Source organism: Chiloscyllium plagiosum, unplaced genomic scaffold (assembly GCF_037043375.1).
Source record: "Chiloscyllium plagiosum isolate Xiang-an unplaced genomic scaffold, Cpla_swu_hap1 HiC_scaffold_6, whole genome shotgun sequence".
NCBI classification, from domain to species: domain Eukaryota; kingdom Metazoa; phylum Chordata; class Chondrichthyes; order Orectolobiformes; family Hemiscylliidae; genus Chiloscyllium; species Chiloscyllium plagiosum.
The window spans coordinates 19,808,293-19,823,859 of NW_028270144.1; the positions used below are offsets into that span (position 1 = coordinate 19,808,293).

At 66.1% G+C, this 15,567-nt stretch overlaps 1 protein-coding gene across 2 annotated transcripts in view; it reads right to left on the reverse strand.

Moving 5' to 3' along the window:
* Window positions 1-14,787, reverse strand: part of ubac2 (UBA domain containing 2) — a 246,884-nt gene extending 232,097 nt beyond the window's left edge. Inside the window, exon 1 of one of the 2 annotated variants that reach the window (XM_087987926.1) lies at window positions 14,720-14,787. In XM_087987926.1, coding sequence (XP_087844052.1) covers window positions 14,720-14,750 — 31 coding nt within the window. In that variant the 5' untranslated portion in view covers window positions 14,751-14,787. The other variant, XM_087987927.1, reaches the window with a different exon arrangement.
* Window positions 14,788-15,567: the final 780 nt, after the last annotated feature.

Sequence of the window (15,567 nt, forward strand, 5' to 3'; positions counted from 1 at the left end):
CGACGGGGGGGATTTGGGGGGGGGGGGGGGGGGTGGGTGGGTGTCAGACCGACGGGGGGGATTTGGGTGGGTGTCAGACCGACGGGGGGGATTTGGGGGGGGGGGGGTGGGTGGGTGGGTGTCCGACCGACGGGGGGATTTGGGGGTGGGGGTGGGTGGGTGGGTGTCAGACCGACGGGAGGATTTGGGGGGGGGGGGGTGGGTGGGTGGGTGTCAGACCGACGGGGGGATTTGGGGGGAGGGGGGGGGGTGTGTCAGACCGACGGGGGGATTTGGGGGGGTGGGTGGGTGTCAGACCGACGGGGGGATTTGGGGGGGGGGGTGCGTGGGTGGGTGTCAGACCGACGGGGGGATTTGGGGGGGGGGGGGGGGGTGGGTGGGTGGGTGTCAGACCGACGGGGGGATTTGGGGGGGGGGGGGGGGGGTGTCAGACCGACGGGGGGATTTGGGGGGGGGGGGGGGGGGTGTCAGACCGACGGGGGGATTTGGGGGGTTGGGTGTCAGACCGACGGGGGGATTTGGGGGGGTGGGTGTCAGACCGACGGGGGGATTTGGGGGGGTGGGTGTCAGACCGACGGGGGGATTTGGGGGGGTGGGTGTCAGACCGACGGGGGGATTTGGGGGGGTGGGTGTCAGACCGACGGGGGGATTTGGGGGGGTGGGTGGGTGGGTGGGTGTCAGACCGACGGGGGGATTTGGGGGGTGGGTGGTTGGGTGGGTGGGTGTCAGACCGACGGGGGGATTTGGGGGGTGGGTGGGTGGGTGTCAGACCGACGGGGGGATTTGGGGGGTGGGTGGGTGGGTGTCAGACCGACGGGGGGATTTGGGGGGTGGGTGGGTGGGTGTCAGACCGACGGGGGGATTTGGGGGGTGGGTGGGTGGGTGTCAGACCGACGGGGGGATTTGGGGGGGTGGGTGGGTGTCAGACCGACGGGGGGATTTGGGGGGGTGGGTGGGTGTCAGACCGACGGGGGGATTTGGGGGGGTGGGTGGGTGTCAGACCGACGGGGGGATTTGGGGGGGTGGGTGGGTGTCAGACCGACGGGGGGATTTGGGGGGGTGGGTGGTGGGTGGGTGTCAGACCGACGGGGGGATTTGGGGGGTGGGTGGGTGGGTGGGTGTCAGACCGACGGGGGGATTTGGGGGGTGGGTGGGTGGGTGGGTGTCAGACCGACGGGGGGGATTTGGGGGGTGGGTGGGTGGGTGGGTGTCAGACCGACGGGGGGATTTGGGGGGTGGGTGGGTGGGTGGGTGTCAGACCGACGGGGGGATTTGGGGGGTGGGTGGGTGGGTGGGTGTCAGACCGACGGGGGGATTTGGGGGGTGGGTGGGTGGGTGGGTGTCAGACCGACGGGGGGATTTGGGGGGTGGGTGGGTGGGTGGGTGTCAGACCGACGGGGGGATTTGGGGGGTGGGTGGGTGGGTGGGTGTCAGACCGACGGGGGGATTTGGGGGGTGGGTGGGTGGGTGGGTGTCAGACCGACGGGGGGATTTGGGGGGTGGGTGGGTGGGTGGGTGTCAGACCGACGGGGGGATTTGGGGGGTGGGTGTCAGACCGACGGGGGGATTTGAGGGGTGGGTGGGTGGGTGGGTGTAAGACCGACGGGGGGATTTGGGGGGTGGGTGGGTGGGTGGGTGTAAGACCGACGGGGGGATTTGGGGGGTGGGTGGGTGGGTGGGTGTAAGACCGACGGGGGGATTTGGGGGGTGGGTGGGTGGGTGGGTGTCAGACCGACGGGGGGATTTGGGGGGTGGGTGGGTGGGTGTCAGACCGACGGGGGGATTTGGGGGGTGGGTGGGTGGGTGTCAGACCGACGGGGGGATTTGGGGGGTGGGTGGGTGGGTGGGTGTCAGACCGACGGGGGGATTTGGGGGGTGGGTGGGTGGGTGGGTGTCAGACCGACGGGGGGATTTGGGGGGTGAGTGGGTGGGTGGGTGTCAGACCGACGGGGGGATTTGGGGGGTGGGTGGGTGGGTGGGTGTCAGACCGACGGGGGGATTTTGGGGGGTGGGTGGGTGTCAGACCGACGGGGGGATTTGGGGGGTGGGTGGGTGGGTGGGTGTAAGACCGACGGGGGGATTTGGGGGGTGGGTGGGTGGGTGGGTGTCAGACCGACGGGGGGATTTGGGGGGTGGGTGGGTGGGTGGGTGTCAGACCGACGGGGGGATTTGGGGGGTGGGTGGGTGGGTGGGTGTCAGACCGACGGGGGGATTTGGGGGGTGGGTGGGTGGGTGGGTGTCAGACCGACGGGGGGATTTGGGGGGTGGGTGGGTGGGTGGGTGTCAGACCGACGGGGGGATTTGGGGGGTGGGTGGGTGGGTGGGTGTCAGACCGACGGGGGGATTTGGGGGGTGGGTGTCAGACCGATGGGGGGATTTGGGGGGTGGGTGGGTGGGTGTCAGACCGACGGGGGGATTTGGGGGGTGGGTGGGTGGGTGTCAGACCGACGGGGGGATTTGGGGGGTGAGTGGGTGTCAGACCGACGGGGGGATTTGGGGGGTGGGTGGGTGGGTGTCAGACCGACGGGGGGATTTGGGGGGTGGGTGGGTGGGTGTCAGACCGACGGGGGGATTTGGGGGGTGGGTGGGTGGGTGTCAGACCGACGGGGGGATTTGGGGGGTGGGTGGGTGGGTGGGTGTCAGACCGACGGGGGGATTTGGGGGGTGGGTGGGTGTCAGACCGACGGGGGGATTTGGGGGGGTGGGTGGGTGTCAGACCGACGGGGGGATTTGGGGGGTGGGTGGGTGTCAGACCGACGGGGGGATTTGGGGGGGTGGGTGGGTGTCAGACCGACGGGGGGATTTGGGGGGTGGGTGGGTGTCAGACCGACGGGGGGATTTGGGGGGGTGGGTGGGTGTCAGACCGACGGGGGGATTTGGGGGGTGGGTGGGTGTCAGACCGACGGGGGGATTTGGGGGGTGGGTGGGTGTCAGACCGACGGGGGGATTTGGGGGGTGGGTGGGTGTCAGACCGACGGGGGGATTTGGGGGGTGGGGGGATTTGGGGGGGTGGGTGGGTGGGTGGGTGTCAGACCGACGGGGGGATTTGGGGGGGTGGGTGTCAGACCGACGGGGGGATTTGGGGGGGTGGGTGTCAGACCGACGGGGGGATTTGGGGGGGGTGGGTGTCAGACCGACGGGGGGATTTGGGGGGGTGGGTGTCAGACCGACGGGGGGATTTGGGGGGGTGGGTGTCAGACCGACGGGTGGATTTGGGGGGGTGGGTGTCAGACCGACGGGGGGATTTGGGGGGGTGGGTGTCAGACCGACGGGGGGATTTGGGGGGGTGGGTGTCAGACCGACGGGGGGATTTGGGGGGGTGGGTGTCAGACCGACGGGGGGATATGGGGGGGTGGGTGTCAGACCGACGGGGGGATTTGGGGGTGTGGGTGTCAGACCGACGGGGGGATTTGGGGGGGTGGGTGTCAGACCGACGGGGGGATTTGGGGGGGTGGGTGTCAGACCGACGGGGGGATTTGGGGGGGTGGGTGTCAGACCGACGGGGGGATTTGGGGGGGTGGGTGTCAGACCGACGGGGGGATTTGGGGGGGTGGGTGCCAGACCGACGGGGGGATTTGGGGGGGGGGGTGGGTGGGTGGGTGCCAGACCGACGGGGGGATTTGGGGGGGGGGGTGGGTGGGTGGGTGTCAGACCGACGGGGGGATTTGGGGGGGTGGGTGTCAGACCGACGGGGGGATTTGGGGGGGGTGGGTGTCAGACCGACGGGGGGATTTGGGGGGGTGGGTGTCAGACCGACGGGGGGATTTGGGGGGGTGGGTGTCAGACCGACGGGGGGATTTGGGGGGGGGGGGGGGTGGGTGGGGGGGTGTCAGACCGACGGGGGGATTTGGGGGGGGGGGGGGGGGTGAGTGGGTGTCAGACCGACGGGGGGATTTGGGGGGGGGGGTGGGTGGGTCGGTGTCAGACCGACGGGGGGATTTGGGGGGGGGGTGGGTGGGTGGGTGTCAGACCGACGGGGTGATTTGGGGGGGGGGGGTGGGTGGGTGGGTGTCAGACCGACGGGGGGATTTGGGGGGGGTGGGTGTCAGACCGACGGGGGGATTTGGGGGGGTGGGTGGGTGTCAGACCGACGGGGGGATTTGGGGGGGTGGGTGGGTGGGTGTCAGACCGACGGGGGCATTTGGGGGGGGTGGGTGGGTGTCAGACCGACGGGGGGATTTGGGGGGGGTGGGTGGGTGTCAGACCGACGGGGGGATTTGGGGGGGTGGGTGGGTGTCAGACCGACGGGGGGATTTGGGGGGGGTGGGTGGGTGTCAGACCGACGGGGGGATTTGGGGGGGTGGGTGGGTGTCAGACCGACGGGGGGATTTGGGGGGGTGGGTGGGTGTCAGACCGACGGGGGGATTTGGGGGGGTGGGTGGGTGGGTGTCAGACCGACGGGGGGATTTGGGGGGGTGGGTGGGTGGGTGTCAGACCGACGGGGGGATTTGGGGGGGTGGGTGGGTGGGTGTCAGACCGACGGGGGGATTTGGGGGGGTGGGTGGGTGGGTGTCAGACCGACGGGGGGATTTGGGGGGGTGGGTGGGTGGGTGTCAGACCGACGGGGGGATTTGGGGGGGTGTCAGACCGACGGGGGGATTTGGGGGGGTGGGTGGGTGGGTGTCAGACCGACGGGGGGATTTGGGGGGGTGGGTGGGTGGGTGTCAGACCGACGGGGGGATTTGGGGGGGTGGGTGGGTGGGTGGGTGTCAGACCGACGGGGGGATTTGGGGGGGTGGGTGGGTGGGTGTCAGACCGACGGGGGGATTTGGGGGGGTGGGTGGGTGGGTGTCAGACCGACGGGGGGATTTGGGGGGGTGGGTGGGTGGGTGTCAGACCGACGGGGGGATTTGGGGGGGTGGGTGGGTGGGTGTCAGACCGACGGGGGGATTTGGGGGGGTGGGTGGGTGGGTGTCAGACCGACGGGGGGATTTGGGGGGGTGGGTGGGTGGGTGTCAGACCGACGGGGGGATTTGGGGGGGTGGGTGGGTGGGTGTCAGACCGACGGGGGGATTTGGGGGGGTGGGTGGGTGGGTGTCAGACCGACGGGGGGATTTGGGGGGGTGGGTGGGTGGGTGTCAGACCGACGGGGGGATTTGGGGGGGTGGGTGGGTGGGTGTCAGACCGACGGGGGGATTTGGGGGGGGGGTGTCAGACCGACGGGGGGATTTGGGGGGGTGGGTGGGTGGGTGTCAGACCGACGGGGGGATTTGGGGGGGTGGGTGGGTGGGTGTCAGACCGACGGGGGGATTTGGGGGGGTGGGTGGGTGGGTGTCAGACCGACGGGGGGATTTGGGGGGGTGGGTGGGTGGGTGTCAGACCGACGGGGGGATTTGGGGGGGTGGGGGGGTGTCAGACCGACGGGGGGATTTGGGGGGGTGGGTGGGTGGGTGTCAGACCGACGGGGGGATTTGGGGGGGTGGGTGGGTGGGTGTCAGACCGACGGGGGGATTTGGGGGGGTGGGTGGGTGGGTGTCAGACCGACGGGGGGATTTGGGGGGGTGGGTGGGTGGGTGTCAGACCGACGGGGGGATTTGGGGGGGTGGGTGGGTGGGTGTCAGACCGACGGGGGGATTTGGGGGGGTGGGTGGGTGGGTGTCAGACCGACGGGGGGATTTGGGGGGGTGGGTGGGTGGGTGTCAGACCGACGGGGGGATTTGGGGGGGTGGGTGGGTGGGTGTCAGACCGACGGGGGGATTTGGGGGGGTGGGTGGGTGGGTGTCAGACCGACGGGGGGATTTGGGGGGGTGGGTGGGTGGGTGTCAGACCGACGGGGGGATTTGGGGGGGTGGGTGGGTGGGTGTCAGACCGACGGGGGGATTTGGGGGGGTGGGTGGGTGGGTGTCAGACCGACGGGGGGATTTGGGGGGGTGGGTGGGTGGGTGTCAGACCGACGGGGGGATTTGGGGGGGTGGGTGGGTGGGTGTCAGACCGACGGGGGGATTTGGGGGGGTGGGTGGGTGGGTGTCAGACCGACGGGGGGATTTGGGGGGGTGGGTGGGTGGGTGTCAGACCGACGGGGGGATTTGGGGGGGTGGGTGGGTGGGTGTCAGACCGACGGGGGGATTTGGGGGGGTGGGTGGGTGGGTGTCAGACCGACGGGGGGATTTGGGGGGGTGGGTGGGTGGGTGTCAGACCGACGGGGGGATTTGGGGGGGTGGGTGGGTGGGTGTCAGACCGACGGGGGGATTTGGGGGGGTGGGTGGGTGGGTGTCAGACCGACGGGGGGATTTGGGGGGGTGGGTGGGTGGGTGTCAGACCGACGGGGGGATTTGGGGGGGTGGGTGGGTGGGTGTCAGACCGACGGGGGGATTTGGGGGGGTGGGTGGGTGGGTGTCAGACCGACGGGGGGATTTGGGGGGGTGGGTGGGTGGGTGTCAGACCGACGGGGGGATTTGGGGGGGTGGGTGGGTGGGTGTCAGACCGACGGGGGGATTTGGGGGGGTGGGTGGGTGGGTGTCAGACCGACGGGGGGATTTGGGGGGGTGGGTGGGTGGGTGTCAGACCGACGGGGGGATTTGGGGGGGTGGGTGGGTGGGTGTCAGACCGACGGGGGGATTTGGGGGGGTGGGTGGGTGGGTGTCAGACCGACGGGGGGATTTGGGGGGGTGGGTGGGTGGGTGTCAGACCGACGGGGGGATTTGGGGGGGTGGGTGGGTGTCAGACCGACGGGGGGATTTGGGGGGGTTGGTGGGTGTCAGACCGACGGGGGGATTTGGGGGGGTGGGTGGGTGTCAGACCGACGGGGGGATTTGGGGGGGTGGGTGGGTGTCAGACCGACGGGGGGATTTGGGAGGGTGGGTGGGTGTCAGACCGACGGGGGGATTTGGGGGGTGGGGGGATTTGGCGGGGTGGGGGGGTGGGAGGGTGTCAGACCGACGGGGGGGATTTGTGGGGGTGGGTGGGTGGGTGTCAGACCGACGGGGGGGATTATGTGGGGGTGGGTGTCAGACCGACGGGGGGGATTATGTGGGGGCGGGCGGGTGGGTGGGTGTGTGTCAGACCGACGGGGGGGATTTGGGTGGGTGGGTGTCAGACCGACGGGGGGATTTGGGGGGGTGGGTGTCAGACCGACGGGGGGATTTGGGGGGGTGGGTGTCAGACCGACGGGGGGATTTGGGGGGGTGGGTGTCAGACCGACGGGGGGATTTGGGGGGGTGGGTGTCAGACCGACGGGGGGATTTGGGGGGGTGGGTGTCAGACCGACGGGGGGATTTGGGGGGGTGGGTGTCAGACCGACGGGGGGATTTGGGGGGGTGGGTGTCAGACCGACGGGGGGATTTGGGGGGGTGGGTGTCAGACCGACGGGGGGATTTGGGGGGGTGGGTGTCAGACCGACGGGGGGATTTGGGGGGGTGGGTGTCAGACCGACGGGGGGATTTGGGGGGGTGGGTGTCAGACCGACGGGGGGATTTGGGGGGGTGGGTGTCAGACCGACGGGGTGATTTGGGGGGGTGGGTGTCAGACCGACGGGGGGATTTGGGGGGGTGGGTGTCAGACCGACGGGGGGATTTGGGGGGGTGGGTGTCAGACCGACGGGGGGATTTGGGGGGGTGGGTGTCAGACCGACGGGGGGATTTGAGGGGGTGGGTGTCAGACCGACGGGGGGATTTGGGGGGGTGGGTGCCAGACCGACGGGGGGATTTGGGGGGGTGGGTGCCAGACCGACGGGGGGATTTGGGGGGGGGGGGTGGGTGGGTGGGTGCCAGACCGACGGGGGGATTTGGGGGGGGGGGGGTGGGTGGGTGGGAGCCAGACCGACGGGGGGATTTGGGGGGGGGGGTGGGTGGGTGGGTGTCAGACCGACGGGGGGATTTGGGGGGGTGGGTGTCAGACCGACGGGGGGATTTGGGGGGGTGGGTGTCAGACCGACGGGGGGATTTGGGGGGGTGGGTGTCAGACCGACGGGGGGATTTGGGGGGGTGGGTGTCAGACCGACGGGGGGATTTGGGGGGGTGGGTGTCAGACCGACGGGGGGATTTGGGGGGGGGGTGGGTGGGTGGGTGTCAGACCGACGGGGGGATTTGGGGGGGGGGTGGGTGGGTGGGTGTCAGACCGACGGGGGGATTTGGGGGGGGGGGTGGGTGGGTGGGTGTCAGACCGACGGGGGGATTTGGGGGGGGGGGTGGGTGGGTGGGTGTCAGACCGACGGGGGGATTTGGGGGGGGGGGGGGGGGGTGTCAGACCGACGGGGGGATTTGGGGGGGGGGGGTGTCAGACCGACGGGGGGATTTGGGGGGTTGGGTGTCAGACCGACGGGGGGATTTGGGGGGTTGGGTGTCAGACCGACGGGGGGATTTGGGGGGGTGGGTGTCAGACCGACGGGGGGATTTGGGGGGGTGGGTGTCAGACCGACGGGGGGATTTGGGAGGGTGGGTGTCAGACCGACGGGGGGATTTGGGGGGGTGGGTGTCAGACCGACGGGGGGATTTGGGGGGGTGGGTGTCAGACCGACGGGGGGATTTGGGGGGGTGGGTGTCAGACCGACGGGGGGATTTGGGGGGGTGGGTGTCAGACCGACGGGGGGATTTGGGGGGGTGGCTGTCAGACCGACGGGGGGATTTGGGGGGGGTGGGTGTCAGACCGACGGGGGGATTTGGGGGGGTGGGTGTCAGACCGACGTGGGGATTTGGGGGGGGTGGGTGTCAGACCGACGGGGGGATTTGGGGGGGTGGGTGTCAGACCGACGGGGGGATTTGGGGGGGGTGGGTGTCAGACCGACGGGGGGATTTGGGGGGGGGTGGGTGTCAGACCGACGGGGGGATTTGGGGGGGGTGGGTGTCAGACCGACGGGGGGATTTGGGGGGGGTGGGTGTCAGACCGACGGGGGGATTTGGGGGGGTGGGTGTCAGACCGACGGGGGGATTTGGGGGGGTGGGTGTCAGACCGACGGGGGGATTTGGGGGGGTGGGTGTCAGACCGACGGGGGGATTTGGGGGGGTGGGTGTCAGACCGACGGGGGCATTTGGGGGGGTGGGTGTCAGACCGACGGGGGGATTTGGGGGGGTGGGTGTCAGACCGACGGGGGGATTTGGGGGGGGGGGTGTCAGACCGACGGGGGGATTTGGGGGGGTGGGTGTCAGACCGACGGGGGGATTTGGGGGGGTGGGTGTCAGACCGACGGGGGGATTTGGGGGGGTGGGTGTCAGACCGACGGGGGGATTTGGGGGGGTGGGTGTCAGACCGACGGGGGGATTTGGGGGGGTGGGTGTCAGACCGACGGGGGGATTTGGGGGGGTGGGTGTCAGACCGACGGGGGGATTTGGGGGGGTGGGTGTCAGACCGACGGGGGGATTTGGGGGGGTGGGTGTCAGACCGACGGGGGGATTTGGGGGGGTGGGTGTCAGACCGACGGCGGGATTTGGGGGGGTGGGTGTCAGACCGACGGGGGGATTTGGGGGGGTGGGTGTCAGACCGACGGGGGGATTTGGGGGGGTGGGTGTAAGAACGACGGGGGGATTTGGGTGGGGTATCAGAACGACGGGGTGATTTGGGTGGGGTATCAGAACGACGGGGGGATTTGGGTGGGTAGGGTATCAGACATCCGAGGGATTTGGGTGCGTGGGTAGCGTATCAGCCATACGAGGGATTTGGGCGGGTGGGTGGGTAGGGTATCAGCCATACGAGGGATTTGGGCGGGTGGGTGGGTAGGGTATCAGCCATACGAGGGATTTGGGCGGGTGGGTGGGTAGGGTATCAGCCATACGAGGGATTTGGGCGGGTGGGTGGGTAGGGTATCAGCCATACGAGGGATTTGGGCGGGTGGGTGGGTAGGGTATCAGCCATACGAGGGATTTGGGCGGGTGGGTGGGTAGGGTATCAGCCATACGAGGGATTTGGGCGGGTGGGTGGGTAGGGTATCAGCCATACGAGGGATTTGGGTGGGTGGGTGGGTAGGGTATCAGACATACGAGGGATTTGGGTGGGTGGGTGGGTAGAGTATCAGACATACGAGGGATTTGGGTGGGTGGGTGGGTAGGGTATCAGACATACGAGGGATTTGGGTGGGTAGGGTATCAGACATACGAGGGATTTGGGCGGGTGGGTGGGTAGGGTATCAGCCATACGAGGGATTTGGGCGGGTGGGTGGGTAGGGTATCAGCCATACGAGGGATTTGGGCGGGTGGGTGGGTAGGGTATCAGCCATACGAGGGATTTGGGCGGGTGGGTGGGTAGGGTATCAGCCATACGAGGGATTTGGGCGGGTGGGTGGGTAGGGTATCAGCCATACGAGGGATTTGGGTGGGTGGGTGGGTAGGGTATCAGACATACGAGGGATTTGGGTGGGTGGGTGGGTAGGGTATCAGACATACGAGGGATTTGGGTGGGTGGGTGGGTAGGGTATCAGACATACGAGGGATTTGGGTGGGTAGGGTATCAGACATACGAGGGATTTGGGTGGGTAGGGTATCAGACATATGAGGGATTTGGGTGGGTGGGGTGTTAGACACAGTTTCCATTATGGGTGTTTAGACAGACAAGAGATATTTAGGGAGGGGTAGAGAGATGGCGGGGTGGGTAGAGAGATGGGGGGTTTGGGTGGGAGTCAGAGAGATGGGGGGTTGGGGGTGTTCAGAGGAATGGGGGTTTTGGGGGGGTCAGAGAGATGGGGGTTTGTCAGAGAGATGAGGAGTCTGGGGGGTGTCAGAGAGGTGGGAGTTGGGGGGATGTCAGGAGGGTGGGAGTTTGGTGGGGTGTCAGAGAGATGGGGCTTTGGGGGGTCAGAGAGATGGAGAGTTTGGGGGGGTAATCAGAGAGATGGGGGTTGGGGGTTCAGAGAGATGGTGGGTTTAGGGGGTCAGAGAGATGGGGGGTTTCGGGGGTCAGACAGATGGGAGTTTCGGGGGTCAGACAGATGGGGATTTGCTGGGGTCAGAGAGATGGGGGTTTGGCAGGGTCAGAGAGATGGGGGTTGGGGGGGGGGGGGGTGTCAGACAGATGGGGGTTTGGGGGGATGCCAGAGAGATGGGGGCTTGGGTGGGGGGGGGGGGGGGGGATGTCACAGATGGGGGTTTGGGGGGGGTGTCAGACAGATAGGGTTTTGGGGGGGGGGGGCTGTCACAGATGGGGGTTTGGGGGGTGGTCAGACAGATGGGGGTTCGGGGGGTTTCAGAGAGAGATGAGGGGTTTAGGGGGTCACTGAGATGGTGGTTTGGCTGGGGGGGGGGGGGGGGTGGTTCCAGACAGTTGGGGGTTTGGGTGGGGGGGGGTTGTCACAGATGGGGGTTTGGGGGGTGGTCAGAGAGATGGAGGTTTGGGGGGTGGTCATACAGATGGGGGTTTGGGGGTTTTTAGAGAGAGATGAGGGGTTTGGGGGGTCACAGAGATGGGGGTTTGTTGGGGGGTTAGGTCAGACAGATGGAGGTTTGGGTGGGTTCAGACAGATGGGGGGTCTGGGGGGGTCAGAGATGGGGAGTTTGGAGGGTCAGGGATGGGGGTTTGGGGAGGGTCAGAGAGATGGGGGGTCAAAGAGATGGGGGGTTTGTTGGGGGAGTATGTCAGACAAATGGGGGTTTGGGGGATCAGAGATGGGGTTTTGGGGGGGGGGGGGGATCAGAGATAGGGAGTTTGGGGGGGGACCAGAGATGGGGGGTTTGGGGGGGGACCAGAGATGGGGATGGGAGGGGGGTTTGGGGGGGTCAGAGAGATGGGGGTTTGCGGAGGGTCAGAGAGATGGGAGTTTGGGGACGGGTCAGAGAGATGGGGGTTGTCGGTGACAGAGAGATGGGGGTTTGGGGGGGTGTCAGAGAGATGGGGTTTTGGGGAGGGTATCAGAGAGATGGGGGTTTGGGGGGTGTCAGAGAGATGGGGGTTTGGGGGGGGTGTCAGAGAGATGGGGGTTTGGGGGGGGGTGTCAGAGAGATGGGGGTTGGGGGGTCAGAGAGATGGGGTTTGTTGGGGGGGTAATCAGAGAGATCGGGGGTTTGGCGGGTCAGAGAAATGGGTGTTTGGGGGGGATCAGAGAGATGGGGTTTTGGGGGGGTGTCAGAGAGATGCGGGTTTGGTGTGGTTCAGAGTGATGGGTGTTGGGGGTTCAGAGAGATGTGGGTTGGGGGTGTCAGAGAGATGGGGTTTGGGGGGGTCAGAGAGATGCGGGTTGGGGGGGATCAGAGAGATCGAGGGGTTGGCGGGCCAGAGAAATGGGTGTTTGGGGGCGTCAGAGAGATGAGGGTTGGGGGGGGTCAGAGAGATGCGGGTTGGGGGGGATCAGAGAGATCGGGGGGTTGGCGGGCCAGAGAAATGGGTGTTTGGGGGCGTCAGAGAGATGAGGGTTGGGGGGGGTCAGAGAGATGCGGGTTGGGGGGGATCAAAGAGATCGGGGGGTTGGCGGGCCAGAGAAATGGGTGTTTGGGGGCGTCAGAGAAATGGGTGTTTGGGGGCGTCAGAGAGATGGGTGTTTGGGGGGGGGTCAGAGAGGTGGGGGGGTGTCAGAGAGGTGGGGGTGGGGGGGTCAGAAAGGTGGGGGTGGGGGGTCAGAGAGGTGGGGGTGGGGGGGTCAGAGAAATGGGGGTTTGGGGGAGGTCAGAGAGATATGGGTTTGGGGGGGGTCAGAGAGGTGGGGGTTGGGGAGGTCAGAGGGTCAGAGAGATGGGGGTGTCAGAGAAATGGGGTTTGGGGGGGGTGGCTGACAGATGGGGGTGTCAGAGAGATGGGGGTTTGAGGGGTCAGAGAGATGCAGGGAGTGTTGGGGGGAGGGAGATCAGAGAGATGGGGGTGTTGGGGGGACGGAGGTCAGACAGATGGGGATTTGGGGGGTGTCAGAGAGATGGGGGTTTGGGGGGGTGTCAGAGAGATGGGGGTTTGGGGGGGGGGGGTGTCAGAGAGATGGGGGTTGGGGTGTCAGAGAAATGGGGTTTGGGGGGGGTGGCTGACAGATGGGGGTGTCAGAGAGATGGGGGTTTGGGGGGTCAAAGAGATGCAGGGAGTGTTGGGGGGAGGGAGATCAGAGAGATGGGGGGTGTTGGAGGGAGGGAGGTCAGACAGATGGGGATTTGGGGGGGTTCAGAGAGATGGGGGTTTGCGGGGTGTCAGAGAGATGGGGGCTTGCGAGGTGTCAGAGAGATGGGGGTTCAGAGAGATGGAGAGTTTGGGGGATGGTCAGAGAGATGGAGAGTTGGGGGGTGGTCAGAGAGATGGAGAGTTTGGGGGGTGGTCAGAGAGATGGGGGGTTTAAGGTGGTCAGAGAGATCGGGGGATTGGGGGAGGTCAGAGAGATGGAGAGTTTGGGGGGTGGCCAGAGAGATGGAGAGTTTGGGGGGTCAGAGAGATGGGGAGTTTGGGAGGGGGATCAGAGAGATGGAGGTTTGGGGGAGGTCAGAGCGATAGGGGTTTGGGGGAGGTCAGAGAGATGGAGAGCTTGGGGGGTCAGAGATTTGGGGGGGTTTGTGGGGAATCAGAGGGGGGATGGGGTGGGTTTGGGGGTGGTCAGAGAGATGGGGTTTGGGGTGGTCAAAGAAATGGCTCTGGGGGGGGTCACAGAGATGGGGGGTTTGGGGGTGGTCAGAGAGATGGGGTTTGGGGTGGTCAAAGAAATGGCTTTGGGGGGGTCACAGAGATGGGGGGTTTGGGGGGGTCAGAGAGATGGGGGTTTGGGGGGGTCAGAGAGATGGGGGTTTGGGGGGGGCCAGAGAGATGGGATTTTTGGGGGGGTCAGAGAGATGGGATTTTTGGGGGGGTCAGAGAGATGGAGAGTTTGGGGGGTGGTCAGAGAGATGGAGAGTTTGGGGGGTGGTCAGAGAGATGGCGGTTTGGGAGGGTGTCAGAGAGATGGTGGTTGGGGGTCAGAGAAATGGGAGGTTTGGGGGGTGAGAGAGAAAGAGGGTGTATTGGGGGGGGGGGGGAGGTCTGACAGATGGGGGTTTGGGGGGTTCAGAGAGATAGGGGGTGGGGGGGGTCAGACAGATGGGCGTTTTGGGGGTCACAGAGATGGGGGTTTTGGGGGGTCACAGAGATGGGGGGTTTGGGGGGGTCACAGAGATGGGGGGTTTGGGGGGGTCACAAAGATGGGGGGTTTGGGGGGGTCACAAAGATGGGGGGTTTGGGGGGGTCACAGAGATGGGGGGTTTGGGGGGGTCACAGAGATGGGGGGTTTGGGGGGGGTCACAGAGATGGGGGGTTTGGGGGGGTGGTCCAGACCTAGATGGTTTGGTGTGGGGGGTGTCAGACAGATTGGGGAGTTTAAGAGGGTTAGGCAGACTGGAGGTAAAAAGGGCATTGGACAGACTGGGGGGATGTTTGGTGGCGTCAGATACACAGGGGGTTTGGGGGAGATCAGACAGACAAGGGGTTCGGGAGGGGTCAGATCGATAGAGGGGGATGTCAAACAGTGGGGGGGGGGGGGGTGGGATGGGATTGTGGGAGGGGGTTTGGCAGGGTCAAACAGGGCGGTTTGGGGGTGGTCAAGGAGGGCCGGGTTTTGACAGGGGTGGGGGGGGTGGAGTTTGGAAGGGTCAGATAGGCATGGGGTTGGGGGGGGGGGGGGTGCTGAGCTGCTGGCCTTGGCGGGCGGGGTGGTCAGTCCCTGACCCAGACCCTCCCTTTTCCCTGGTTCATGGCGAACCCCGCTCCCGGTGAGGCCTCGGTTTTCAGGCCGCGCTTCACAATCACTAACCCGCCGAACCGTCTGCCTCACGGATGAGAGATCAGCAAAAAGGTTTCCTATTGTGCTCGGTACTTCCTGAGGTACCCCAACTCCCACTCCCGGGTCTCAGTTACTCACACAGGCCGCTCGAGCCAGTCCCGGTGAACATCGTCCCGTGGCCCCGCCCCCTCGCCCTGGCCCCGCCCACGCACCGTGCCCACGCTCTTCATCCCAACCCCACCCGTCGTGCTGACCACGCCCCCTCGGCCTGGCCCCGTCCTGTCACGCTCGCCGCGCCTCAATCGAAACCACGCCTCCTCACAACCTTCGCTTCCCACGCCCCAATTAGCGTCAGAACCCCGCTCCTTCACGCTCGTCACAACCCCACCCCCCTCACCGTAAACCCAGCCCATGTCCTAACGGCGCTTCTCCTCCTAACCACGCCCCTCACCCTAGCCCCGCCTCTTCACCTTTGCACTGACCCGCATTCAACACCCGACTCCATGCCCGAACTCCGCCCCCTCATTCTGATCCCGCTCTCTCACTATAACCACGCCCTTCACGATGACATCTTGTCCTTCCAATTGTGGCCCAGCCCCTACAAAATCGTCACGCCCCCAGCTCAGACACGCCTCCTCGCTCCAGCCCCGCCTATTCACTGTGACCCGCCCAACCTCATCCATGCCCCGCCCCCTGGAAATGATCCTGGGGACTGAAACACTCAGTGGGACTAATACTTGCATTCATATTTTAGTAATTTTATCTGACAGTAACGTTTATACTGACTGGTTATTCTCGCTAATAGTAATTGCAACACTAACTAATATCATTGGTTACTATGAATTGTTATTAATAGTGTTCATATTCGTAATTATTACAGAGATGAATACAAAAAAAACATATTTGGCTAACACTAATAGTTATATTAACAATAATCAATATTTGTTTAATATTGAACAAAAGGTAATAGTTTTAGCACAAGGGGA